This window comes from Hylaeus volcanicus, chromosome 5, assembly GCF_026283585.1.
Source record: "Hylaeus volcanicus isolate JK05 chromosome 5, UHH_iyHylVolc1.0_haploid, whole genome shotgun sequence".
Taxonomy (NCBI): Eukaryota; Metazoa; Arthropoda; class Insecta; order Hymenoptera; family Colletidae; genus Hylaeus; species Hylaeus volcanicus.
Window position 1 is genome coordinate 20,187,718 of NC_071980.1, and position 26,792 is coordinate 20,214,509.

The 26,792-nt window shown below is 39.1% G+C and overlaps 3 protein-coding genes across 4 annotated transcripts; 2 read left to right on the top strand and 1 right to left on the bottom strand.

Annotated features, from left to right (window-relative positions):
* Window positions 1-336: 336 nt before the first annotated feature.
* Window positions 337-7,413, top strand: LOC128877495 (tetra-peptide repeat homeobox protein 1-like). Its single transcript, XM_054124826.1, has 4 exons — window positions 337-759; window positions 1,694-1,836; window positions 5,932-6,250; window positions 7,011-7,413. Exons 1-4 carry the CDS (start codon window positions 402-404, stop codon window positions 7,205-7,207), a joined length of 1,017 nt encoding a protein of 338 aa, XP_053980801.1. The 5' UTR covers window positions 337-401; the 3' UTR covers window positions 7,208-7,413.
* Window positions 7,414-20,249: 12,836 nt separating this feature from the next.
* Window positions 20,250-22,719, top strand: LOC128876219 (uncharacterized). The gene is made up of 3 exons (XM_054122395.1): window positions 20,250-20,406; window positions 21,302-21,497; window positions 22,359-22,719. Exons 1-3 carry the CDS (start codon window positions 20,395-20,397, stop codon window positions 22,427-22,429), a joined length of 279 nt encoding a protein of 92 aa, XP_053978370.1. The 5' UTR covers window positions 20,250-20,394; the 3' UTR covers window positions 22,430-22,719.
* A 2,147-nt stretch (window positions 22,720-24,866) lies between these two features.
* Window positions 24,867-26,690, bottom strand: LOC128876496 (cuticle protein 16.5-like). 2 transcript variants are annotated; one of them, XM_054122913.1, is made up of 3 exons: window positions 26,569-26,690; window positions 25,676-25,841; window positions 24,867-25,160 (listed from the first exon to the last, which is right to left on the bottom strand). In XM_054122913.1, exons 1-3 carry the CDS (start codon window positions 26,578-26,580, stop codon window positions 25,105-25,107), a joined length of 234 nt encoding a protein of 77 aa, XP_053978888.1. In that variant the 5' UTR covers window positions 26,581-26,690; the 3' UTR covers window positions 24,867-25,104. The 2 variants fall into 2 exon arrangements, with proteins under 2 accessions (XP_053978888.1, XP_053978887.1); XM_054122912.1 differs by having other exon boundaries at window positions 24,867-25,163; window positions 26,569-26,689.
* Between the last annotated feature and the right edge of the window lie 102 nt (window positions 26,691-26,792).

Genomic DNA, 26,792 nt, shown 5'->3' on the forward strand with positions numbered 1-26,792 from the left:
GAACGATCTTTCTTTCTGGTTGAAAGGGTACGTATCCCAGCAAGGTTAGAAGCAATCGTAAAAAGCGCTGGAAACGGATGCAACAGTTGAACTAGAGCACGTGACCCCTGCGCCACGGGCACGCTGCCGAGGCGTTGATCGTTGTCCGCGTGTCGCCAGCTCGATGTCTGACATAATGCTGATAAGCCATGAAACGGCCACGCGCCCAGCCCGCAGAGAATGTTTGGCGTGTCCTGTGCCCCGCCCTTGGGGTTGGCGGGAGCAGCAAAGACCCAAGACAACAGCCAATGCCCCTATAAAAGCGCCACCGAAGCCGTTCGATGGCAGCACATCCACTCCAACCATCGAGGCAAACTCGTCTGGAAGCATAACAGAGAAACCCCTTCGACTCACCTCTCAACATGTGCAACTCGGTAGCAGTCTTCTTCATGGCGGCCATGTCCGTGGCGATAGCAGCGCCATCCCTGCTGGCGCCTGGAGCCGCACTTGCTGGGCCCAACGTGGGCCCTGCGGCCCTTAGTGGCCCTGTCGCAGGACCCGCTGCGCTCGCTGGACCCGCCACTGGACCTGCTCGCCTCTCTGGAGCTGTTGATGGAGGCGCTGTCGTGACTGGAGCCGTTGCCGGACCCTCTGTAGTCTCTGGTAGCGTATCCGGAGGAGCTGCTGTCACTGGTCCATGGGGTGCTGCTCCCTGGGCCGCTGCTCCTTGGGGCGCAGCTCCTTGGGGCGCTGCTGCTGCTCCAGCCTGGTCTCCTTGGGGTATGTTGACTCTCGTATCATCATATTCGTTCGTTGTAGCACACTTTTAGCACGCCCATCTTTTTGGACTAAGCTCCTTTTATTTAATTTTTAACCCTTTGCACTCTGCGCCATCTCATTGCAAAATGGGAATCGCAATGCATTAAATAGTCGAACTTTGGAAACGTTTCTTTTTTGGTATTATTAAACTTGATTATAAATTTGTATAGCTTCCTTGAAGCGTTGACACTGACAATATGTTCCATGATGTATTACATATATTGTAATATATATTGAATATGTTCAATTCTAACATCCGAGTGCAAAGAGTTAATACCCTGAGACTTTATGCACCTTGAATGAGACACTTTTATTATATTTATCTTGTCAGATTTAGCTACCGTGAATTTCATCGTGTATTTTCCAATATTTACGATAGCCAGTTACGTTGATTAGGCACACTAAAGGCATCTATTCTTAACAGAACACGACCGTATCTAATCTTCGCACTCACTGTACGGACTTGATCTCCACAATGACCGATAAATCTGACCACGCCAAGGACTCTGATTTTTATCGCTCTTCCGGGTAAACGAGGTCTTGAACGCGACACTCCACGCTCGTTAATTGTCTGAAATGCCTCGGTTTATTACCGGTTGCCATTTCAAAGTACAATAGTGTACATGTTGGGCATAAAAACTGAAAATAAGTTGCACCAACTAAATGACACAAATGTAATAATGTGTGAAACAAAATTTCATGAGCCACACAAAGAATTTTTATACGCATTAGCATCGCAAAAATAAAAGCCAATGAGATACATATCGGTACAAAGAAAATTGAAAGAATTATAAGGTATAGAGAAGAAAAATAAATATAGAGAAATTGCAATTGTCAGTTTACGTTAAAAAGGGTGGAAAATTTATGCCATTGTTAGATGTGTAATTGTTTTCAGGCGCAGTGTTGGCTGGCCCAACGTCGCTCCCAGCAGCCCTTGCTGGCCCCGTTGCTGCACCAGCGATCATCGCTGGACCATCTGGTAGCATATCAGCTGGACCAGCAGGAGTAGGAGGACTAATCAGTGCTGGCCCACACTGGTAATCCTTCAGCCGGACAACCATTCCCAACGACATCTTCGACTGATCTCCCCGATGCCCGTCATTTTGAGACCGACCACGCCACGATCTCCGTCATTTACCTCTAGTACCTCCCATCACTGTATCTTTTATATGTATTCTGTGTACATAACAATACCTCATGTATCTTATTTTATGTAATAATAAACGCATGCCACTTTTGGAGAGAATTTCATTCACTTGTCTCTTAGTTATCGAGTAACAAATGAACATTCTTAAAAATGAGTCGTTTCTTATTTTAAAAATGTGAGTTACTTTCGTTGACCATTTATGAAGGCGGTAGAATAAAATTAAGTATCGTAGGAGCCTTTTTGCGAGTAGCGTCGTGAATGCATGGATGTTGTGTGATTGTTTCCGAGTGTGAATGGTAAAAACAGTCGTGTGAGGGACGTGAGCAAAGTCAGACGTGATATTATAAATGTGTGATTGCATTATTTATTCTTAGTAAGATTAAAAGGTTCCTACAATATACTCAAGTTGAAGACAAGTATCGAATGTCTTCCCAAATATCTCGAAGATGTGCGCAACTTCTCACTCGACGCGCCTAAGCAAGGACACCTCGGACCCTGCGTCCACGTTTACGATGAAATTCTAATCGAATAGAGTCCATTGTTCTGCTGAAAGAAAGTATACGTCTCGAAGGCCGTCGACACTGACGTGGCCGTTATGTATTTCGCGGTCCATTGTACCGTCGGTCGTCGGCGTCGGGAGAAACCGTGGGACGATACCTGTCCACCTTTCCGATAATTGAAGGAAATTGCTCCAACGCCGCTCCAATCAACCGAGTATTCTCTCTATCAGAGGAGCGACGACACCGGATCTCACTGATATCCGAGCATTTCCCCTCCAGCTCGGTTCTCGGATCCTCTCGATCGTCGACTATATCGCCCTTGTGTTCCTTTACACTCAGTTTTCAATCACACCCCCTCGTTGCCAAATCCAACACCCAAGATGTATCACGTGACGTTTAAATTTTCCAACGGAATGTTATTATTGTGCACATCATGAATGAGACGTACCACAGAAGCAATTTGATTTATTTTGGGAGAAAATTAAAATGAAAGTACTTCACCATATATCACTTTTAATACATAGCGTATTATTTTCCATGACAAACTAACAAGAATTTTTATTACACTCTTCCCTGTCTGTAATAGTTTTCTAGGTTCAACTAGGGGATGAAACTTCAAAGTGCAATTTTACATTTTAAATTCGACCGGTAAGCTACTGAAAAATAATTTGCATTAATTTGTAAACCAGAGAGAATCCATCGGAATAAATTGGGGAAATACACTTTGTGGATGTTCTTTGTCAGAGGAAATTATTGCGGCAAGTTTATGCGAATCACCATCGCAAGAGCACCCCCGTCGTTTGTGGAGAATAGGCGAGAAGCAACAAGTACCACCAGGTCATTAAATCAGACAGTTTATGCGCGAAGCAGTTGAAACCCTCATTGTCGGGGAGAAACCAGACACGTGAATCCTGCGACCATTCGTGAAATATGAAATTCAAGTGACGAAGAAGGTTATGGAAGGCTTTAACCGTTACCATTTTTTAGCAATCTTTTATGTTATTTCCTAAATATTTGCATTTTTGAGTCTTTAAGTAAATTTCAAGGATAAATAAAAATAAAGGGGAAAATTAAACCTTGTTTTCGATCATTATTATTTAATTCTATCATATTTATAAACTTTTACTGATTTTATGTGGTTTTATGTTTTATGTAACTGAAGAACCATCTAACTTCAGTTTTGATTATTTTGGAATCGCCGAGGTAGAGGAGCAATTAATAATTAATCATTTTAAGAAATCATGTACTATATGTTGAGCAAGTGTGCAATTATCTCAATAAATTTACCATAAAATATTGTTAAATATTTTATATCTTTTACAGTTGTGAACACGGTTTTCCTCTCTGCACAATTTTACGTATATTCTTTAGATTCATTTTTAACCACAAAACATTTTCCTCGCGTTTGAATTCCCTTGAACGATTACAGAAAGTCTGAATGCAAACAACTGATACTACGTAATATATATTATGTATGTTTACATCGCATCGGAAGACCGCAGAGTGAAATAAGCAAAGACTTACAAAATGACGCAATATTTACCCTGCAACCCACGATATTCCACTGGTATTTAATATCTTGGGAACGTTGGATTCTTTATTTTATATATTCATTCAACAACTTTATTCCTCGTATTACAAACAACTACCCAAACTTCAAAGGTAGTGATCTTAAACTTGTATTTAATTGGGAGAAGCTAGGGGTAGTTTCATGATAGGATTAAATTTCATCAAGTAAATATCCTGTAGTCAAGATAACTATTTATAGATCAACTATAAATAATGACAGCAAATATAAGAATTATCTGTATATCAGAAACAATTTATATTAAATCCCCATATTGGAAATCAAAGCAGATTAAGCAAAGCAGCAAATCAATTCAATATTATATTTTGCATTTCTACTTAAAGTATCAAATTTCCAAAGCTATAATTATTCCCACCATTGTACATTAACTAAAATAGAGTTATGATATTACAGTGATAAATAGAAAGAGAAAGACAATTTTGGAATGGATATTCCATACGCACTTAAAATATTAAATTTTCAAAGCTTGGAAAATTTCAAGCAAAATATCAGGCTACCTTTTACTTGATAATCATTCAAGATTACAATAGTATTACCTGTTACGTGCCATCCAGCCAGGAAACATTGATTATTATTTGTTTACCAAAGTTACCCTGCGATGACCTCAATCGGTAGTTCCATCAAACTATCCAAACACCATATGCTGTTGATACAGATGGCCTGCAATTCGACGACTCATTAGCCACCAATTAACAATTCCACCTAACAGCGCGATTCGTTAGTATACCGTTTCTCGATACTCTCGCGCAAGAACACACGGCTGCGGAATTGCTGATCCACGGGAATTTGAGCACATCCTCGCGTATATCCATTCCGACGCAATGCTCGCACAGACGCAATCAAGCTGTCGAGCAACAAGTACCGCGAATCCCCAAGTCGAATAGTCCTCCAGAGACTGGGGAGGCGAATCCTGTCAACGCCGACATCACGAGTGACGTCCTCGCGCCCGTGTAACCCAAATTTACAGCGTTTCGCCTAATCGAGTTTCGTGATCACCGCGAGTTCCGTGATACTTGGCGTACAGCTGAATCTCTAATTAATCCACCCCACGACTGTGAGCTACGGAAGACACTAGGGATCGCTCTTTCGGCGTGGCGAGCAATAGCACTCCCGCGATACTAATCAGAGAAATTCTTCCGTATGGAAATGGGTCGTGCACAACAATTAAATGCGTGACATTTCTCTTATGGAAAAATAGGTTGGAGAGTGAGAGTCGGGATTCAGGGTCGTTGCGGGGTATAAAAGCTGGTATCACAGGGTTAATTGGCAGTTCCACTATCAGCTTGATACTACAGTGACAGTACAGTCAACGAAAGAAACCAGCAACCATGATGTTCTTGGTAAGATTCTGGAACCATTTTCTCTCATTTCGTAGAGTTTATGAAACTTGTACTTAAGGTGTTTAACTTTGAGTACTTTGTAATAGTCGTCGAAAGTAACACTTGTGTGCGTGATATACACAGAATTATACGTACCAAGTGTTAGAAGCTAAGTGGTGACGGTTATGGAAGTAAAAATTGATCGAAAAAGAAGAATGCAATTTTTTCTCAAAGGGTCTCGCTTTCATGAAGATTGCTTTTAAAAGTGTAATGGGTAGCGCGCTCTAGTTGAGTTCGATATTGATTCGGTATTGATTTCATCAGAAACGGTGGACTGTACGAAAAAAATGTTGTTGCACGTTTTCAAACCGATTTTGGGTATAGAATTATCATGGCGCTTCCAAACATCCTTGACAAGCTTCTTCAACTACTTTCTTTTATTCTGTAATATACATACTTTAGTCTCGACTGAAGAAATTCTGTTGTAACCACAATTATTATGAACAACCAAGCAAAATACAGGAATAAAGTACTTCGTTCTTCCTTTCTTCATTTCCTAAGACTCATTATGTTCGCCAGGCTTTTCTCGCAGCGATCGCGTCGGTCTGCTCAGCAGCCCCTAGCGGACTTTTGTTTCCAGGCTTGGTAAGCCCAGTAGTAACTGGACTGGTAGCTGGACCGACAGTCGTTGCTGGTCCCGCAACTGGTGTCGTCAAAGTAGCTGGACCCGTTGCTGGACCAGCAGTAGTCACTGGACCTGTTGCTGGACCATCAGTTGTCACTGGACCTGTTGCTGGACCATCAGTTGTCACTGGACCCGTTGCTGGACCATCAGTGGTCACTGGTGCCGCAGCTGGACCTACTGTGGTCAGTCAACCTGGTGGTGCTGTTGTTGTCGGTAAGAATCAAACATTTTTATACTTCAAACTCAGAAACCTTCCAATTTCTCTCAATGCCCTAAAGGGTTCAATGAAGTCCATATTGATATTACGCAAATTCTAGCAAACAGAAAAATAAACTTACTTCGGCAACTCTATATTAACATAGTCGCGACCGCTGCATTGGCGTGAATTCACATCACTTCAAATTCTATTGCTGGTTATGAAAAAATTACGAAAATCTTTTTATTTGATAACGATACAAATTTGCGATGTCCAACTTCAGAATTTTATTATTTTCATCGATACTCGGTGTTAGAAACGTAATATTTCTGCCGATCGCGAATTTGTTAACTGCCGTAATTTTCTGTGATGCTAAATTCATGTAAAAGAAGAAAGTAAAGTAAATGTAGAAAGTAAGTATTGCATAGGGAATGATTAAATTTGTAGGTTACATTCATCGAAAAATTTGCACACTTGTAATAGAACTTTAATGTTACACTCTGCAAGAAGAGGTTTAATATCCAATGGTGGGTACTGTTTACACTGTTTTAATTTTTCAATAAGTCTCATTCTTTGGGATTCATATAACGGACATTGCCAAAGAACATGATTTAGGCTTGGGTTAGCTATAATAAAAAAAAAAAGATAGAATGTAAAGAATCAATGAAACGAGAAATGGAAAGAACCCTGATTTTGTCAGATCGTTTCACAAAGTCGTCGAATGAAATAAAACCAAATATTCAAATGAGTAATATTAATAAATAATTAATTTTTCAGGGGGAGGAGTCCTTTCTCCCGCAGTACTAGCTGCACCTGCAGGTGCAGTCGTTACCGGACCAGTAGCGACTGCGGTCGTCGCAGGACACGCTAGCTCGGCGGTAGTTGCAGGTCCAGCGACCTCTACGGTCGTAGCTGGCCCAGTGGCGAAAACAGCGGTCATTGGCGCTTCTTCCTCAGCGATTATTGCTGGTTAAAGTGCTTGGCAATCGAGTAGAAGCAAGTCTCAATGTTGTATGATATACCTCATGCCCGCCTCAGGACTACAATAACGACGTTTTACTTCCCTTCTATTTGTATTGCCAATGTATCCCGAAACATGTATCATTTAATTATGTAACTGTGTGACTGTACCAATAAACGATATTATACCCTTATAACAAATTTCATCTGTGAAAAGACCTTTTTCGAAAGCCTTTGATAGGTTTGGGGGTTGCTGAAATATTTAACCAGCTCCTAGGAGTAACAGGAATTTTTAGTATTCGACTCTTACGTCGAATCGATTGTTTGCGACTTACCTTGAATAATCGACGAAGCTGCAAGTATTAGAGATAATGATGCAAGAACTGAAGAATTAACGTAGTTGACTATTGTTTCAACTCTTGGCTGTCATGGTACCGTTAGATGGAATTATTCCCAGCTTTGTTTGCATTGACGTCAGCTGTTAGAGAAATCGCTATTTTTTTTTTCTTTTTTAATGAATAAACATTCAATGCATACTGATTTTTATTGTCTTGTCACATGCTCATTAACTGGTATTTACTGGTATCACCACGAGGTATCTAGTACATACAATGACACGTGAATGACAGAGAAAGGAAATAGCACCTAACAGTTCATCTCAAAATGTACAAATTCCTATTTTTATAAATAAAAAACACGATTTATAACAACATCGAACCTGAAGCGGTCATTTTGAAGAAAAAAGATACAACTCACGCACAATTCAAACCACTCCAAGCATTCCCTCACCACTTCGTGCACCAATCCGAACCAGAATATCTCTCCAACAAAGCAAATCCTCCACTTCATAGTAATTCTCCAACAATAACCAAAAGCGGGTATTCGAACATGTATCGTTACCAGGATTTCGATTATTTTCATAATTACAGAAGCATGAGTATTGCTAATTGCTTTCAAACCGTTCCCCAAGCTTTCACGGTTCGCCATCACAGAACTTCATGCGAAATTCCGAGCAAAGCGTGCGCTCGATAAGTCGCGAAGCGGCTTCCAGCCAATCGTGGGCTAACGGCGCTCCTACACAAAAAGGCACGTACGGATAATTTTGCAACTGCACACGATTTGCAGCTGAACGCGCTTAGACAACTCTCGACCGGATCCCGCTCGCATCCCGCTCATGAATATTTCAGCGCGCACCCCGCTGCAGGAACGAGCGGTTCGCGAAGACGGAGGAAAAGAATTCGAATACAGTCGTATTCAAACCAAATATTGCTATAAACGTAACATAGACATGCGTGGTTTATTTAATACCAGCTATGTAAATCGACCAAAGGGATTGGTAAAGGTAGAAATAGGTACACTTGCAGATTTTTATATTTGGAGGTGTTTGGATCATGAATTATTTTTAAAATCTGAGGATGACAGGCACTTTTAAAGGGAATTTATGCTTTTTAAATGATAAGATGATGGTTTATTTGTTCTAGAAATTCTTGATGACCTATTATGAATATTCTATGGATGTTATTCCTTTTTTTGAGGAGAATATTGTTTTATTGGAATAACAATCTTTGAAAATGAATTTACATGTATAAATTATGATATATAGTATATAATTTAATAATTATATAAAATTCGTAGTCTTTCCGTTTTTGAAATTATTCATAAAAAAAAAGGTGCTTCATGGTACTTCCGAATAAGCCTACTACTAACCAAATATTCATAACATGCATATCCAATTTGAATCCCAGAAAACTAATAATTTCTCAGTCCATATTTTAGAATCTCATTAAATGAGAATCTACGCTTCTTTTGGACTCCATTTCGCCAAACATTCCCTGCTCTTTATTATAACGTCCAAAGGAAAAGAACGATGCAGCCAACACCTGTGGACATCGTGGTAGACGCCCACGCGAGGACAAAACGAACAATTCCACGATCGACAAAACGAACTGGACAACAATGGCGCGTGCCGCGGCAACGAGACGCAATTATGCATTCATAGTAGGTTCACTGTCAAGTACGGCGCGCTGGATAAGAGATAGTCGACCGTCTGACTCCATTTTTCCAGTTTGGAATCGCCGGCCGCGGTCGCGGTTAATGAGAGTGGAACGGATTTTCATTTCAAGGATACCTAACGGTCCTCCGCGGGTATGCGACGGAATTGAGCTCGTGATGGCAGGTACGATTAGCGGTGTCGCAACGAGTGATACAAGCCTCGTGACATTATCGGCCACGGGGAAAACCGAGGAAGTATTTCTGGCATCCTTGACAATTGCCCGAGATAGCGGGATCCTTGATGATGGAGTACTCGACGCTGTCAGGATTCGATGAAAGCGTCGTGCATTTGCTGTCGAGGCCAACTGATTTACTCGACGTATTTGGAGATGGAAAGTACGATTTGAGGGGCTACTATCGTACGCTCGCAAGAAACAGAGACTTTTTTAAGAATTTCTATTCCGCATACATAATTGTGGTATTTTTTCTTCGGTCAAGGGTATTTGGTTCTAGTGGGTATGACATCAGAATAATTGGTATTTATTAGTCGTCATGTTTTATGCAAATATACTTACATTGTCTATTTATGCGTATATATCTGCATGTATTTTTCTATTTTATTTACTAAAGCACCACTAAAATTCAGAAACAATAACAGAAGTAGATATGCACATAAAATGAGACGACGTAAAATGCACTAGTCACAGAAATTCCAGCATTTTAAAAGTATCAATATTTTTGCTTTAATTCTTCCGTGAGCAATAACAATCACCTGTATTACCATACACTCTACCACAATAAAATACTAATATCTATCTATCAAACTCGCAATACTCCCACTCATCCAACAAACTATATTTTCAAGAAGTAGTATAGTTTCTTCAACCACTCCTATACGTATCGAAGACCAAAATCCTAAATTTACTTTCTTATTATTCAAATCGTGATCCGATCAAAATCCCAAATACGCAATTTTGCCATTCGATCATAGTGATTTGACGACCAGACTGTAAATTAACGCGTCAACGTCCGGCTAGTGGTTAATAAATACCAATGTTCATTAAAATTTCCGCTGCCACTGTAATCGGAGATCCAACTAGAAACGTAAATAACTCTACTGTCCGAGCCAATTTCGAGGGTTTGGATTAGTTTGGATGGAAATTGAACGTATCAGGAGCACTCTGGTCGCGCTAAATCCACGAGATTCGTCCGCGCTGTCGTTTAATTAAACTCTATTTTGCCCTTCAAACGCGCTGCCCGAGAATATGTTCGGGGGAAACGAGTTGCGACACAATCAGATGCTCGAAACTATTTCGTGTCGGCACGCAATATCGACTATGATGCCGTGTACTCGCGCAGAGCTACTCGCGTTTAATTGTCCACTCGCGTGTCTGCCTCCTGTGTACACATATCGCACTCTATCGAGCCTTGATAGGTTTATGGGGGACAGATAAATGATGTAAAGAAAATAAGTCTTGGATCATGCGGATGCAAGAGTAAACGCTTCTCACAGGTTTCATCATCGAGCATTCATTATTCACACAAAGTACACTTAAAGTTTGCGATATTTCGTTATGAGTCCTCTTTAGTAAATTTTTTTTCTTATCATATTAGTTATTTATAGTCAATATAAGCATTGCTTTATAGCCAAGAAAAGAAAACTTAAACTATTACATTTAATTTAGCTCTCTGTATTCGGTTTCAGCGTATTATTGTTTTCGTCAACTGATGGTAAATCATGAATGAAACTTATGAGTCTAAGGTCAAAATGGTTCAGAAACACTGACACGCGATACGTACACACGTGTCAACGAGAGAGAGCCCTTTACAGAGATCCGTTTGTTGGCACAGTAGGCGCGACCGCGGCCAATGTTAACGTGCTAATTGTTTCAGCCACCTAATTATGGTAGCCGACACTGCCTGGTGTCATCTGATGCATTTGCACTCCAGGAGCAAAAATGACTTATGACCGAATCCAATGGGATTACTGTGGGTTTTGAAATATGTAGATTAACAAAGTTTAAACAGAAATGATAAATAACTCGTTACGTTTGATGTGATTGGCAACTTTGACAGTTGTTTCTACAAAGTCCTCAGAGTTTCTAATGATAAATTTTATCACGATGAAACGATAACAATAATTCCATACTTGATCCAATACTCCTTCCTTTGAGAGCGAATGACTAAATTGAAATAATGATATTTATATTGACGATACCAGTGCATTGGGTTAATATCATAATGCGCATTGTCACAGAAGGATAAAATTTGTTCTCGTCAAAGGATCCCTGCAAAATTTATAATCGCGATACGCAAGTTCTGTCCAATTGCAGTCAACCGTTTTGTTTCTACCAGTTAATTAAAGTTGAAAGCATAATACTATTGTCGACGTTCCAATATAAACTCAGTGTCACTGTGAGACGGAATAAATGTTCATTTGAATTAATCTATGCAGGTAAGAGGAAATCATAGTAGGAAGGAAAATATCTACTCACTGATAAATATTCTCATATTAAAATATGCATGCACACAGTTAGATTTGAATTAATCATGATTTATTCTACGCATCTTGTTTCAACCTCCTAATATAAATGGTCACGTATTTTTGATATTATAACATATAAGGAATGTATTATTTACCACATTTCGCTTTCTTCTCAAATGCTATTTTATATATTCTTTTAAGTAATAACATCAGCTTTTTAAAATATTACTTCAACGCTGTCCACGGATGACGAAGTTAAATTTGTGTTTATTATTATATACACGCGCTACGCTATCAATTATTACTTCTTTTAACACATTCGCGACCGCTGACGTGGATTCACGTCACTTCAAATTCTATTCCTGGTTATGAAAATCTTTTTATTTTATACACTACATATTTACAACATTGATATTTGAAAACATATTTTGTAATTTTTATCTTCACTTTGTTTTAATATATGACAGGCTACAATAATACTTTGCCATTGGAAGTGTTTATCAACATAACTTTAATCGAGAAAATGATCTACAGTGACATCCGTTATATTAGGGAGACTGGAAAGTAATGTTGTTTCTTTTACATTAAATTCAAACAGATACATTTTTAATAAGTTTCCATTATGAAATCGCCCTCATTATATACAGCCTTTGCTATCTAGTGTGCACATTTTCAATGCCGGATAAAAATCAACGAACTTATGAATGATAAACAAGTATTCAAATTCACAGAAACGACATTATTTTCCAGTCCACCTAATAATAGGACATGATCCAGTGCACTCGTACCCGGCGAAAATTCAAAGTTGATTTTCTCGTAAACAAAGTCTCACATGAAAAATTTTTATTCTATATTTTCGACTTATTTTTTTATGCAGAATCCCCTCCTTTTCGCTTGTACCACCAGTTACCAAACACCTTGTATATAATACAACTACTATAACAAATTAATAATAATAGTAAATAAATATCACGATACTTACACAATGGTACACTGATCACATCGCTGCACCAGGATAAAGTCACTTTTTCCTAAAATCTTCCGAACGCCCACCGTCATGAAATGTGATTCGAAAGATAAAATCAGAATCGATTTTCTACACGTCGAACATGTTCCCCAACCATGCACAATGCACATATTCGCGCGCCATCGAAAGACAGAGTCGATTCGTTTCAATCCCAATGGAAGTTACCCGCGGGCAGAGATCAGACATGTCGCGATGCGCCATCCATCAACTATTCTCGCCCGACCTGGCCCTGTTCCCGGTGAAATATTAATCAGAGTTCACGGATTCGGCATTGTCTCTGGTAACCTGGTCGCACGATTATCGCGCAAACGATTGCAGAAACGGGACGAGATGGAAACGGGAGCAGAAAGTTCTCGATAATCGATAGCCTTTGACGCAAAGAGCAGAAGGAGACGTTGAAAGAGTCGCGCTCGGAGTACTCCGCCGAAAGGAACTCATCCACCCCCGCGAACTCGTCACAAAGGCTCCAACTTTTCAATATCTCCGCCTCGTCGACGCCTGCGGACGCGATTTTCGTCGGACCTTCGGGATCTACGATCGTCCCGTGATACGCAGAGATCGTAATAGACAGAGAGCTGGCTACATAAAAAAGCAAGGTATAGGGTACATGAAATATGTATTAATAGCTAGAGAGGTATCATTAGCGTTCCCAAACACCGAGTGGTCAGCCTGCCAGCGCGATTAGGAAAATTAAGCCGGGGGCGGACGGTCAAAGATGACAAATTTTACAGTGACAAAAATGATAATGCTCATGGATAAAAATTATTGAAAAGTGAAGTTGTTACATCCGGCCCTGCCGGTGTCCCTTTTCATCGACCTCGTATTGCAAATAGTTAAGATCAATAGACTTTAAGGAATGCGCTCGGTAAACGATGCGGAAATCGTTCCTCGGGAACGAAATAATGCAAACCGCGAGTCAGCAAACGGGCGTCAGCGATGTTAGGCCGTTGCATACGAATCGGCCATCGAACTTGCGACATGTCCAAGATTCGGAAATGTAGAAATTAAGATTTCGAAATTACGATCGTGTCTTGCGAGGATCTGGGGGTATATAAACCCGTGGTCACGACCACGGACGGCTTCTTTTGTGTATTATTCTGTAGTCGCGGACAGGTTAATCTCTCGCGTTAGTCTCATTTAGGTATCGTGTAGCGTATCTCCAGCTGAGTAAAGAGTTCGCGTAAGTGAGAACATACGCACTAAAGATAGAATCACCGCGGAGTTACCTACGAAAGTCCGACGTTTATTATTCGCCAATTATTAGAGTCCCGTGTCGCGAGTGTACAACCAGACCAGATCCTCGCCACAGCCGAGCCCGGGACAACCTGACAACGCCGCCGATAGCATAAGATCAACGATTGGTATTGTTAAACCATTTTCAATTGTATAGTTTTTATTCTTGTTTGTAAGTAATCTCAAACTCAGTTTTGTTTCCTAATTATATTTGTTAATACTCAAACTTAGTGACAATTATTATAGAATCCCAAAATTCCTTCTTTTCCAATTAAATACAGATAAGGTGAGCTTTAGCTCTTTAATTGAAGACAAAGATCCCAAGAAAGAGTCTCAGATAAGCTGGGACGTAACAAAGTATTTGTTGCTACGAAACGCGGGAAATTATTAGCAGACGATTTCGTGGAAGAGAAAAGGCCGGGCAGACTTCAACAAAGCGGCGTTATCTTTAGTGGAAAAAAAAATGATAAGACCCACGATTAAAAATTTTTTGGAATAATTACTAAACTGTTAAAGAAGTTATGTGCTAAATGGCAGACGAAAAAATAAAAGACAACATCGGGGCAGACTGTGATGAAGAGCGCGGTCTCGAGCGCTGTTGACGATACGATGGATCACTACTAATTGTTATTTTGTTAATTATATTATGACACAATAAGGTAATCATTACTAATATATTATACAAATGCTAGCAGATATTTTTCATCGAAATAATTTTTAATTTCCCATCATCTTCCAAATGTCTGGGAAGAATTAATAAAACTTCACCATTGTGTCTAAGATGTTGCACATGTAAAGCGTGACAATCCACGCACCTACTTTTTATACCTAAAGATCTTATTACAAGTTTGCAGCCATTAGCTCGCTATTACTCGCGACAAAGGATAAAAAAATGATTCTTTGTCGCGAGTAATACCGATTACCAGGTCTCACCACGTGGAGGTTGCTGCGAGTGGAGACCCGCGAGGGAGATAAAAGGAAACAAAGATCGAAGGAACTCGAAATCGACGAGCAATTAGGGCAAGGCGTAATCCCTCGCGGTCCGCGACGCCCGAGCGAATCTGGTCGAGTTTCGCGCAAACCAGCAGAGTCTCGAAACGTGCAAGAGTACCGCGCTGGCGTCGGTGGAATTCTACTTCCATTTTACTCGTCCGGCGAGGGAAATTCGACTGCGATGAAATAATAAAACCATTCGACGGTACAGTATTGTCGGGATTATGGAAATCGGGGGATTTTATCAACGACGATGGCGTGCGCATTGTTGGCTGGGGAAACTCGCCGAGGCTGGTACGGAAGCAAGAACCTCGATTGAATCGACGTTTTCGAATCGATAAAATTCACCTGGTGGAGGAAATATAGTCGGTAGTATGACAAATAGCGGCCTTGGGCTGCGTTTAATCTTTTGGGACGTTGGCTTTCGGAATTCTTTGGATTACACCCTCGTAGGGAAGAACTACAATTTCTGCATAGGAAATGAGATATTTCTAAGATAATCGGGACAGTAAAGCTCGAGAGATCGTTTACAAAAGAAGGATTCTCATTGGTGGCGAAAGTTAAACCGTTATATTAGGTTGTCCCAACAGTTTCTTCTATGATTTGCACTCAGTTATTTTATGTGGCAGTGTTTCTATAAATAGACAATCTAATTTCATAGATATTCACGTTGTACCAGTAATGGAGCAAAATGAATCGTGCACAATTCAGTAATGTAACATAAAACATAAACTATTGTGCATGTATTACTTATTAATAAAGTGAAAGAAACTTTTGGGACAACGTAATATAAATATAGCAACCTCCGAATTGTTATATAAATACAAATGTTAACTCATTCAATCAAAAACTCATATTTAAATAATAATAAGAAATAATTAAATTTCTTAATATAATTTTTATATTATATAATATATATATATATTTATATTTATATTTATATATAAATATATATATATATATACAATTATATATATTTATATATAAATATATATATATACAATTATATATATTTATATATAAATATATATATATATACAATTATATTAAGGGTAGATGTAAGATTTTATAAGGAAGGTATACTTCAAGATGAATGTGTCAACGCTGATCTACTTTACTGTTATTGACATTTATAGAGTTGATGAATAATTTCAAAAAGCATGATTCTAAAATATACATATATTAGAACTACCAAAACGAAAATACTACTTTAGACTCGCCCACAGCATTATGAAATCGCGTACCTTTTTATTTATATCCTTTAGCTTTGTATAAACTTATTTTCCCTTTAGCTCCATTATACCTTCCATTTAACTATTAAATAAATACCCGTGATCAGGTAAAATAAATATAGTCTAAGCAACCTAGGATTACTGTCTTTAAACATTTCGATCCTTAATTTGGCTCATAATACCCAAAACTACACCCTATTCCCTAGAACTACATAAACAGTGCCTCAAAATGCAGACTATTCTTCCAAAAATTGTCAAAAAAATCAAAGAAAAATGACTTTATTTTAAAGTGGCAAACATTTCGGCAATACCTTCCCTCCAAGCAGAAGTTTCCCTGTTTTTAAGATTGAAAATCGTTTTATTTTTGAACAACCGAAATTGGTGGGTAGTATGGCAATGAAATGGGTGGGTAGTAACAGAATAAATATGTCCCGTTTCACAACTTGAAAAGTGGAAAGGAAATGCGATGAAGGTAGAGAACCACAGCAAATAAAGAAGAGGACGCACAGTATGATATTTCAGCGATCTAGCGGAACAAATCTTATGTGGTCCAATATTTGACGAACAATTCTTCGTCGCGAATAATATCGAGCTAATGGCTGCGAACTTGTAATAAGATCTTTTGATATAAAAAGTGCAAAGTGTAAAGTGAAATTAGATACAGATTAACAGGAACAACATCAAGGAGCCGTAGCTGGTATTAGTGGTCCGTAATGGGGATGGTTTTTGTGCATTTATCGTATAAAAATATGTGCGTATAAGGAGATTTTACTGTAGTGACAAAAAAATGTTCCGTTACAATTGGGTCGTAGTGCGTCACGAAGCAATGAAGGGGTTTTCTGAGAAAAAGAATGTCCTGTCCGCGGAAAATCATTAAGTATGGTACAGCAGGTGGCGGTTCGCGATCAGTTAGCTTAGTTAGTTAGATTTTCAATCTCTCCAACTCTTGCGTGTGCGCGAAGTCTGTAAATTTTCTTACAAAGATACGTATGGATTAGAGTCTTCCGAGGTAAACACTGAATTGTTAACTCTGACCAGGGCAAAACTAGCTCGACCGCAATCTTACTCGCGTGCATGTTTAATCAAACTGTTCCAGGAGCGTTCGTCGCGGTAAGATATTTGTCACCGGAGTTTCCCCCGATTAATTCGTCGAGGCGCAAGCTTCTTCTCGAATGGTGCCCGTAGTTCACGTGGGCGCAACCTTCGGCGTGAGAGTGCTCGTCTGGGCAAAACGCTGCTCGTAAATTCGACGGAGCAACGCAATAGCTTCAGCCGACCGCGATTTCCAACTTGACAAATTCTGTGCGCGCAATTACGTCTCGTTCCAGCTGGACGACAGCGTCGAGATTCAAAGGACGGAATACCGCGGCCACCGTGGAAAATCATGGAAACGCGGGAGGAAAAAATCCTCGGCTCGACGCACCCCCGAAATAAACGGGCGACGCGAGAAACCGGAGCCTTCTGTTTCGTACCCACCCTTTTTTTCATTTCTTCTTTTTCCCTTTTTTTCTCCCGCGTTTATTTGGAACACGCAGGAATAGTCGACGACCGGCGCGTACTCTACGAGTCCGTTTGACATCGGACGATCGCGAACACTCTTTCGGATTAGTCGAGAGGTTCGTTGATCGGACGCGTGGCGATAAATCAATTACAGGGACTCGCGCGGCTCCTCTCGATTGTTCCTCGATCTGCCGATTCGATTGTTGATTCCCTGGGATCGTTGGACCTATGTGTGAACAGATCACGGAGGAACAAGAAATATACCAAAATTGCTTCATTGGAGAAATCATCGGAATTAATTTACTTGTATTTCTCGATAATATGTGGTCTATAATTTGATTGGGTAGTTAATTAAGGAGACTTGATCAAATGTGGAGAGCGCTTAATTGATTTAGAATACGATATTTGAAAATGAAATTCTATATTTCAAATTGAGATAATAATGATATTTTATTGGAGGTAAATTGTAATAATTCCACTGCAGATTTTATGCATTTATGATATAAACTAATGTAATAAATACGTGCTAAACATAACCAAAAGGTAAGTGCACTTACGCAAAATGGAATAAAAATATTATTGCATTAATTGTAGAGTGCATTCGATATACATTCTATATATTCTATACATGTTTTTTGTTTTACTATAATTCATAAATGCATAAAATCGCAGTCTAATAATAACGTAGAAAGATGATATTTAAACATGATATAAAATAGAAAAATCATACTTGAAATTAAAGGAGTTTTCAATACACTAGTGCAAAAATTAAATAAAAGAACATTGTACAATTAAAATTAAATATTTCGTTCAATTACAAAACTGTCCCCCGCCGTTTTGTATTACTGATTACCGATTGCTACAGCGATCGAAGTAACAGGTCGAGCACACTTCTGCATGGTTATCAAAGTTTGCTCCTGTGTCGGTGTTTCGCCAACTCCCTAGCTAACTCAAGCTTTTTTTCTTTTTTTTTTTGGACTTTTCCCAGACAATTGATACCGTATCGAAAGCGCGAAACTTCGGAGGATGGTTCCAGCTTTTGAACTCGGCTCCGCGTAGCCAAGAAAAGATACGGTTACTTTCGCTTGCTCTACAAATGGCCAAAGTTTCGTCAGAGTAAACTTCCCTGCATCTCGAAACTATTATTCGTCGCGTCACTCGGCTATTGTCTCGCGGAAAAAACCACGTCGTTCGACGATTCGTTGACTTGGAAATTTGTGAATTGTTAGCGTCGCGCGAATTTCGTGATTCGACCCGCAATTACAACCGTTAGACCACGGTTATTACTGTTTATCAAAAGGGAATATGCCGAGTTTCGTTGCTGACGGTGAACTCAAATGCAAATTTCAGGGAACGTTATTTATTAATGGGGTATAGAAGTTTGTTTCTCAAATGGTTCACAGTTTCTTCGGTGGATGATTCTGGCAACTGAGAATGCATGGAGGTAATTTTGGTAAAATGTATTAGGGTTATAGATCATAACAGGAAAACATTGTTATGAGTACCTTGTGATAAATTCATTAAGAAGGGGTTAATTAAAGACGCAGTATGGGAAGTGCACCTGTTCAGTTTTAGGGTAATATTAATCTTGAGTCGACAGTGGTTTATATACGTAACATGTTATGTAAGGTATCAACGAGGCACTCATGGCACGATATTCTTTTAAACAACATCTATTGAAAATTTAAAATATGATGCTCAGAATTGTAACATTTAAGTAAAACTAGATAATGATACTTTTAAACGAAATAAAATTGTCATATGATATTTCGAACTGGTATAAGATTAACCTTTTCAGAGCTGAATTATTTTTTTTCTCGTACTAATGTAATTTAATTTTTAGCGTTAACTTGGACTAAAATTAATATAGAAAAAATTAAACAAATCCTGATAGTGTAATTTTCGAGGAAAACTGACCTTTGCTCGTGTGCACAAATAAGAACATTCACCCTTGTTCACACGACGACAATAGTGTCAATAATTTATCAATTTTGTGGCCTCGATTGTTGACGCCAATTTTGAAAGTATTATAATAAAATTCTCAGTTGATCTTTGACATGAAAATAAAATTGCAATAAGCTTGAAAGACGATACCCAAACGAAAATATTGAAGCTTCTATCCTTCGGAGTCCCTACGGACAACAAATATCCCGCATCCCTTATCTGTCGACAGTCAAAGTTTCACCAGACCGTCCGCACCCCAGAAACCATTATTCCTGACTCGGCAACTGTCTCGCCGAAAAACGCATTGTTCGAGCATTCGTCGTTGTGACCATCAGGACCAGTTAGCGCCTGCGTCGATTTGGCCCCGTAATTGCAGCCGTGCACCACAGTTATTAGTGTTTATCAAAAGGTACGCAGAGTTTCGCGGCGAGAACGAACTCGCGAACGAGATCATCGGCAATTTCAGGAACGGCTCGCGTTGCTGACAACTGGGAAAATTCTGTTCTCTGGCAACAACCGTTATATTGTGGTAACAGGCGGCAGACCATTCGAGGTTGAAACACGTCCCCGCTTGATAACAGCTCCTGGCCGTGAAGCCGGGACCCGGAACTTGTGTCGCCTACTCCAATCCTGTCCATCGGCGACCGCACCCTGGCTCGTTTGTTATTCCCACTTTCATGCGGGGTTGAAGGCTGCATCGCCGTTTTTCATTGTCACCGATCCGGTATATAAACCATCGCTCCCAGAGGGTTAGACATCAGTCACAGCCAGCTGAAGACTAAGAAAACCATCATCATGAAATTCTTGGTGAGTTATCGTCCACGAGTTCGAAGGAGTCGAGCGTGGCAACGTTCACGGCGACATTGATGGCTATCGACGTTTTCTGAAATTGCATTTTCACTCTGAAGCATTGCTGTCCAGCTTGCGTACTTCTCCGAGAGTGCTATACTTCGATTAATATATAAAAGATATTTGACAGGTAACGGGGACAGTAAAGCTTGAGAGATGGATTGCAAAAGAAGGATTCTTCTTGGTGATTATAGTCAGATCTTATCATCTAGTCTTATCATATAGTCAGATATTATCATCTTGATAAAATGTATCGCAGTCATCTTAATAGCAAGAAGAAACAGTTGTATACATTGATTGATACACAAAAGATATTTGACAGATAATGGGGACAGTAAAGCTTGAGAGATCGTTTACAAAAGAAGGATTCTTCTTGGTGGTTGAAATTAGAAATATGATCGTTTTAGTAAAATGTATATCGATTTGGGTTGATGAGTGAGGATGTTCATCTTATGGGGTAACTTCGCAGCAATCCTAATAGCAAGAAGAAACAGTTGTATACATTGATTGATATATAAGAGATATTTGACAGATAATGGGGACAGTAAAGCTTGAGAGATCGTTTACAAAAGAAGGATTCTTCTTGGTCCTTAAAATCAGAAATGTACATCGAATGAGGATGATCATCTTATGGGATAACTTCACAATCCTAATAGCAAACAAAATCACAAGTATTCTAACGCAAAAGAATTTGATATAACAAAAACATAGACTTCAAGCATTATAAAGAATTCTAAATTAATTATCATAATTTTAGCATATAAAAGATAATGAGCATACAACGTTAATACATGAAAACAGTTAACTCGAAAAATTTAAGTAAAGAAATTTAAAATTATAACGGTTCTTTCAGATTGTCCTCGTCGCCGCCTTGGCCATCGCCTCTGCCAACCCAGAGCGCGAACGTCGTTCGCTTGGTTGGGGCCATAATGGCGCCGTAGTCCTCGGCGGTGTGATCCCTGGAGTGGCTGTGGCGGGTCCAGTGGCTCCGGCAGCTGCGGTTGTTGGACCAGTCGCTGGTTCTGCTGCGGTCGTGGGACCGGCTGCCGGTAACATTATCTTATCTGCTCCAACCACTTATACGTAGAATTAGCATAAGAAATTCCATAATTACGATAGCTCGATGGGCCGACCAGGTAATCATGCTATCGTGGTCAGATGAAGAATATGTCCAGAATAGAACCAGTTAAGATGACAAATGGTCAAATTAGACAAATTGGCATTTTTATATGAATGATGTTAATTGATATTGCTAATGACTTCAGGGGACCGTGTTAGTCGTTTAGCAGAAAGATTTCAATATTGATTCATTTTTAGGGATTTGAGTGAAGGAATTGCAAACTATGTTTTAAGATAGAGTATATCCATGAATGAATATTAAATTTTGAATTGTCAAGTAGATACTTTATTATATTCATTACTGTATGAAGTAATCAATAGTGAAAATTATATTCTAAAGGCACAAGGACTCATTCTGATAAAATTCCTGATATATACTATTGAGACTGACTTCTAGTTTTCAATTTATTATGGAAACACTTTATTCAAGCCTAAACATTAAAACAACAAATTCAATCAAAGTTTCTAAATATATAAGTGCTCTGCATTTACATTAGATACATATAATCAGGCAATCTTCTGTGTTGAAAGATTATCATTAGGAGTCCTCTTTACCTTATGAATAACTGAAACTTTCTTTCCTACTTAAATGTACCATACCTAAACTACATATCTTAAAATATTCCAAAAAGTTACAAAACTAAAAAAAGTAAACCAATAACTAGAAATTTTGACCAATAGTAGAGTAACATCCTCTGAAAATATTGCTCATTTCAATTTCCCTCCAAGCAATCTCAACTTTAAGTATATACGCAAAAGGAATAAAAAATAATCGAATATTTGTTTCAAAGGACCTACGGTTATCGCTGGCCCCGCTGGATCGATCGTGGCTCCTGGATCCGGGGTCTTAGGACTCTGGTAGACACCTGAACGCTCAGGATTCGACCCCTCCAAGAGCTTACGACGACTCGAACGATCTCCCGTCAACTTACCAATCTCTCGTCCAATCTCCAACCTCGAGACGTCGACCGACCCCCAGCGCCATCGAGCACGATGATTCTTCAGGATCCCGGATTCAGGACTGCGGCGATCGAACTCCTCGATCCGCCCGAACGTTCGATTGAACTCGAGGTTTTTTAGTTGAATGTCCTTTTTGTAACTATCCATGACCCTATTACGCTTTTGTACGATAATAAATGAAGCTCCACCGTAGCTGGCTTGTGTCTGTTCAGTTTTAATCCGGGCGGCTAATCCTGAAAGATTGTCCCGTTGGATTCGAGTACGAAACCGTTTAAGTCCGCCATAAAAGTGGCCGTGTTCTCGTCGTCCTCGCGGGACCAGTTGCTCCAGTTTTTAATTACTTTAGATTGTTAAGCGCATTGCGCTTGTTGGGCGGACTATAGACGCGGCCAATGAAAGGATACTAAAAATAATGGTTTTTTCCCGCGGCTTGGGAGCCGAGAAAGGGCCAGTCACGACCGAGATAAGGCAATTTGTTCACTCAACGGTCCTGGTCTGCGTGGGGTATCGTGGGACGCGGAGTTCTTTTGATATAATGGATACGTTGATTATTTATTAGTAATCGCACCTGTTGCTTCGACGAACCTCGTCATAAACGTGTAAAAAATATCGAGATTTTATTATGGTTTTGCTTATGCATATAATTCATTATTTCGACTTTTAATTCGAAGCCTCTTTTTGAAGTATTAATTTATTCTACTTAATTGGTTAGTTCATTGTGAACTTTCAGGTTTTTCGGTGTTTCTGTCATTTTGTAATTTTTCCATTGTTATTTATATTGACGGTACGTTGTTCTTCAGCATCTTTTTGTGCACCGATACAATTCAGTAATTTAGAAGATGGATGAATTTCACGTGTCAATATCAATTTGAGTTTTTATTTATTACAGATCTAATTCATTAATTTTCTTCTTTCAAATAGGACTGCCTTCGTCAATTGAAACGTAGAAAACAGGTCTTCAGAATCAGAATTTGCATTTAATTAAGAATTATACATTTTGTATTAATTATTTAGTTTCAAAGGGCAATCCACTCGTTATCTTAAATAGTATGTAATATATTCACACGAGGGTTGTCATTTATCTGAAACATCAATGAAATGAACTATTTATAAACGAAAAAGCTTGGAACGTACAGAAATAAAGACCACAACTTGCAGTCTTGAAAACAAGCATCCAAATAAATTCGTATTTTCAAGCCTGCAAGTGTTAATCCTTATTTATCCTGTTAATACCAATGAAACGAGTAGTATTATCACATAAACGTCAAAAATCGTCCAATATCATATTAATATTCGCTCATTTTTATTTTGAATACAAATTTGGTATACCTCTGCTCGGGATAATGAATAAATAAAGAGATAATCATAATTGGTAGTTTTTACTCGAACAGAAATTTATCACATTCTCATTTCTATTCGTTTAATATTCGTTTAAATTTCTCGTAATCCAAGAATGAAATTCGTACAGAAACGGGCCGAATTATTATCGGTATAGTAACGACTGCATATCGCCCGAAGTACGAAAGAAAAATCAACACGTGAATTACTTTCCACGGTCAGGATATCGTATCAATCTTTTCGCAGATCGGTTTTTCATTCGATACTTGGTAAACAGACCCTGAACAGTGCATTAAATACAGGTTGACATTGGACATTTATAATGAGTCGCTTAATCATATCGCTTGAATATTCACGTACTGAACGCGTTATTATCGTCCAGCTTGCATACGAAAAGTAAATAGTGTATGAATTGCCAACAGCGAACCGACGGAAGACATTCGTTGCGTTGAAGGTATATCACGTTTCAGTACTCGATTGGAAATTTATGGAAAGCGTGAATGTTAATCAACTCGTTTATGAATCATCCATTATCGACGCACTCCATTTATACTACTTTCAATAAGTACAGTTATTAAAGGTCATTATTTGAGCTGACCTCAAGGAAGCTAACAAACTACAAATGATGTGGATTCTGTTATTTATCGACAAGCATTGTACTAATTGTTGGTTACGTGAAATTACACAGAGTTCTGTTCCCTCTGTGGGGAATTAAATTCTTCTTTCGAATTACTATTATAGAATTAATTGAAGTCGTTTTTAAAAATATTTCGACCGTTCTAATATTCTGAACAAATTAATAGAATTATTCAATAAGAATGGATAACAATATCTACATTGTTCTCGTTATTTAATTTAACAGTTCCATATCCAACAGTCGAAATATTCAATAGAAGATGCTTTAAGTTTGTCCAAAGACACGTTTATTATTAAAATTATCCGCAATCGTATTCGCTAGTTGTTAATAGGATGACGGTTTCGAATTGAATACAACCTGGTCATTTAAAAGTTTTAAAATAAGTTTATTATCCGATGATACAATTTGAATAACTAGAGGGAGAGGGGGGATGTGTAGTTTTCCATCGTGCCAATCGCTGGGGGTTGAACGGAATTGCGGCCTAAAGGGGGTTGGTGGATGCCGTCAGTCGCCGAATTCGAATTTAGCTCAATGAGAGTTCTCTCATCGTTAAGCTTCCTCGTAATACTTCAGGTCCAGTTACGCCAGGGTTTTAATAACGTTTACCATGCTTTGAGAGCTCCCCAGGGAGCGAGGGCGGGGGCGGCAACGGCTACAGCTGCTGCACAAAATAAAATTCATTTTTAAACACGAGGAAGCAAATTCCACCTCCAAACTCTGTAGTAAAACGATATTACTTCTTGGAAAAAGTATGACATATTTTTTTATATCAAATCTACATCCTTCTTTACATCGAATTTTTAAATACAATTTATATTCGAAGAGAATCCCTCAACTTCGCGGTGAGAGTATCGTATTAATAAATAATTAAAGTTGATCCACACATTTTACTCGACAAAATCGACTAACATCCATCCCCTTATAAATACGAATTAATTTTAATTCCTTAATGAATTCCGCCTTTAATAAGGATTTAAATTAATCCCAGAGTAATAACTATAGGGATTTCCTGATTGTCCAAAATGAAACCATCCCTTTACATAGTCCTTCCAAGCGTTAAATTTATTACAAGGATTTCTCAAGCACAATTACAACAAATTTTAATAAAGTGCTCGATGAGATAAAACAAATATAAAATTCCTTGATTAATTCTAAGCAATCTTGACTACTTACGCGCCGCGAGGAGCTTAGGGGCAGCAGCAATGGCGATGGGGGCAGCAGCCACAGTGACTTTGGGGGCAGCAGCCCATGCTAGAGCGGGACCCGCAAGAATTCCACGGCGTTCACGCTCTTGTTCGGGGAAAGCCGCAACAACGGCGACGATAGCGAAAAGGATCACCTGGAAAAGAATAAATCACCATGTTACGAGTATTTCTAAAAGGGATTCCCCCAAGATAAACCCTTGCCAAGAATAAAAAAAGAATAAACGATTACTCTTTTCCCCTCTCATTAGTTCTTAGGAGCAGATTAAGACATAGGCTTTAGGGGCTTCAACCTAGAAGTCTCCCCTAGTCAAAGGGTCCACATTGTACTAATTTGAGGCAGTTTGGTCAATTTAGGCTCAACCATAAAATACACCCTTCTGACAAACAAGGGATTATCTTCCTTCCCCAATGTTGAAATACTGCTAATGTACTTGTCTTAATACCACTTGAGAAAGACTGTATAGAGATTGACTAAACAGACAATTTTTGTATATCACGATGTTTATTTGCAAATTAATCCAAGAAATTACTTAAAGAAAGTATTCAAATTTCAATTGCTAGCTTTATAAAAGTGCGTTTTATTTTTCTGTAGCTTTCTGTTCTCTTCAGAAAATATTTAAGGATCTCGCAGTACCCGTACTGCTGTTTCAAGGAAGATCTCAAACAGAGTATCTCGATCACAAAGTGCATCGTATCGGACAAAGGCAAAGATCGAGATCTGATGAATCTCGATATAAATAAGAGACTTTTCCAGCTAATGCTCGAGAGGCCATCGAAATTTCAATTTGTCACCTGTTTCACAGGCAGATGAACCAACTTGGTTCCACCGAGTTACGATTACCCAAGTAGAACGGTTCTTACCAAGAATTTCATTTTGAGTGTGTTGGGTTGGGTTGCTTGAGCTTCTTCGAACTGGAGTGTGCAAGCGACTGATGAAAATCCTAGGTTCAACTTAGTCTTTTATACTCTTGTTTTCCTACCCAAGTAGCCGCTGTCGACGCCGTACGTCATCCACCCCGTGCAGGACTCGTGTCCAGGGCCGGTCAGCGTTGTCGTTGAGCGGGCGTGGTCGGGGGTGTGAGGAG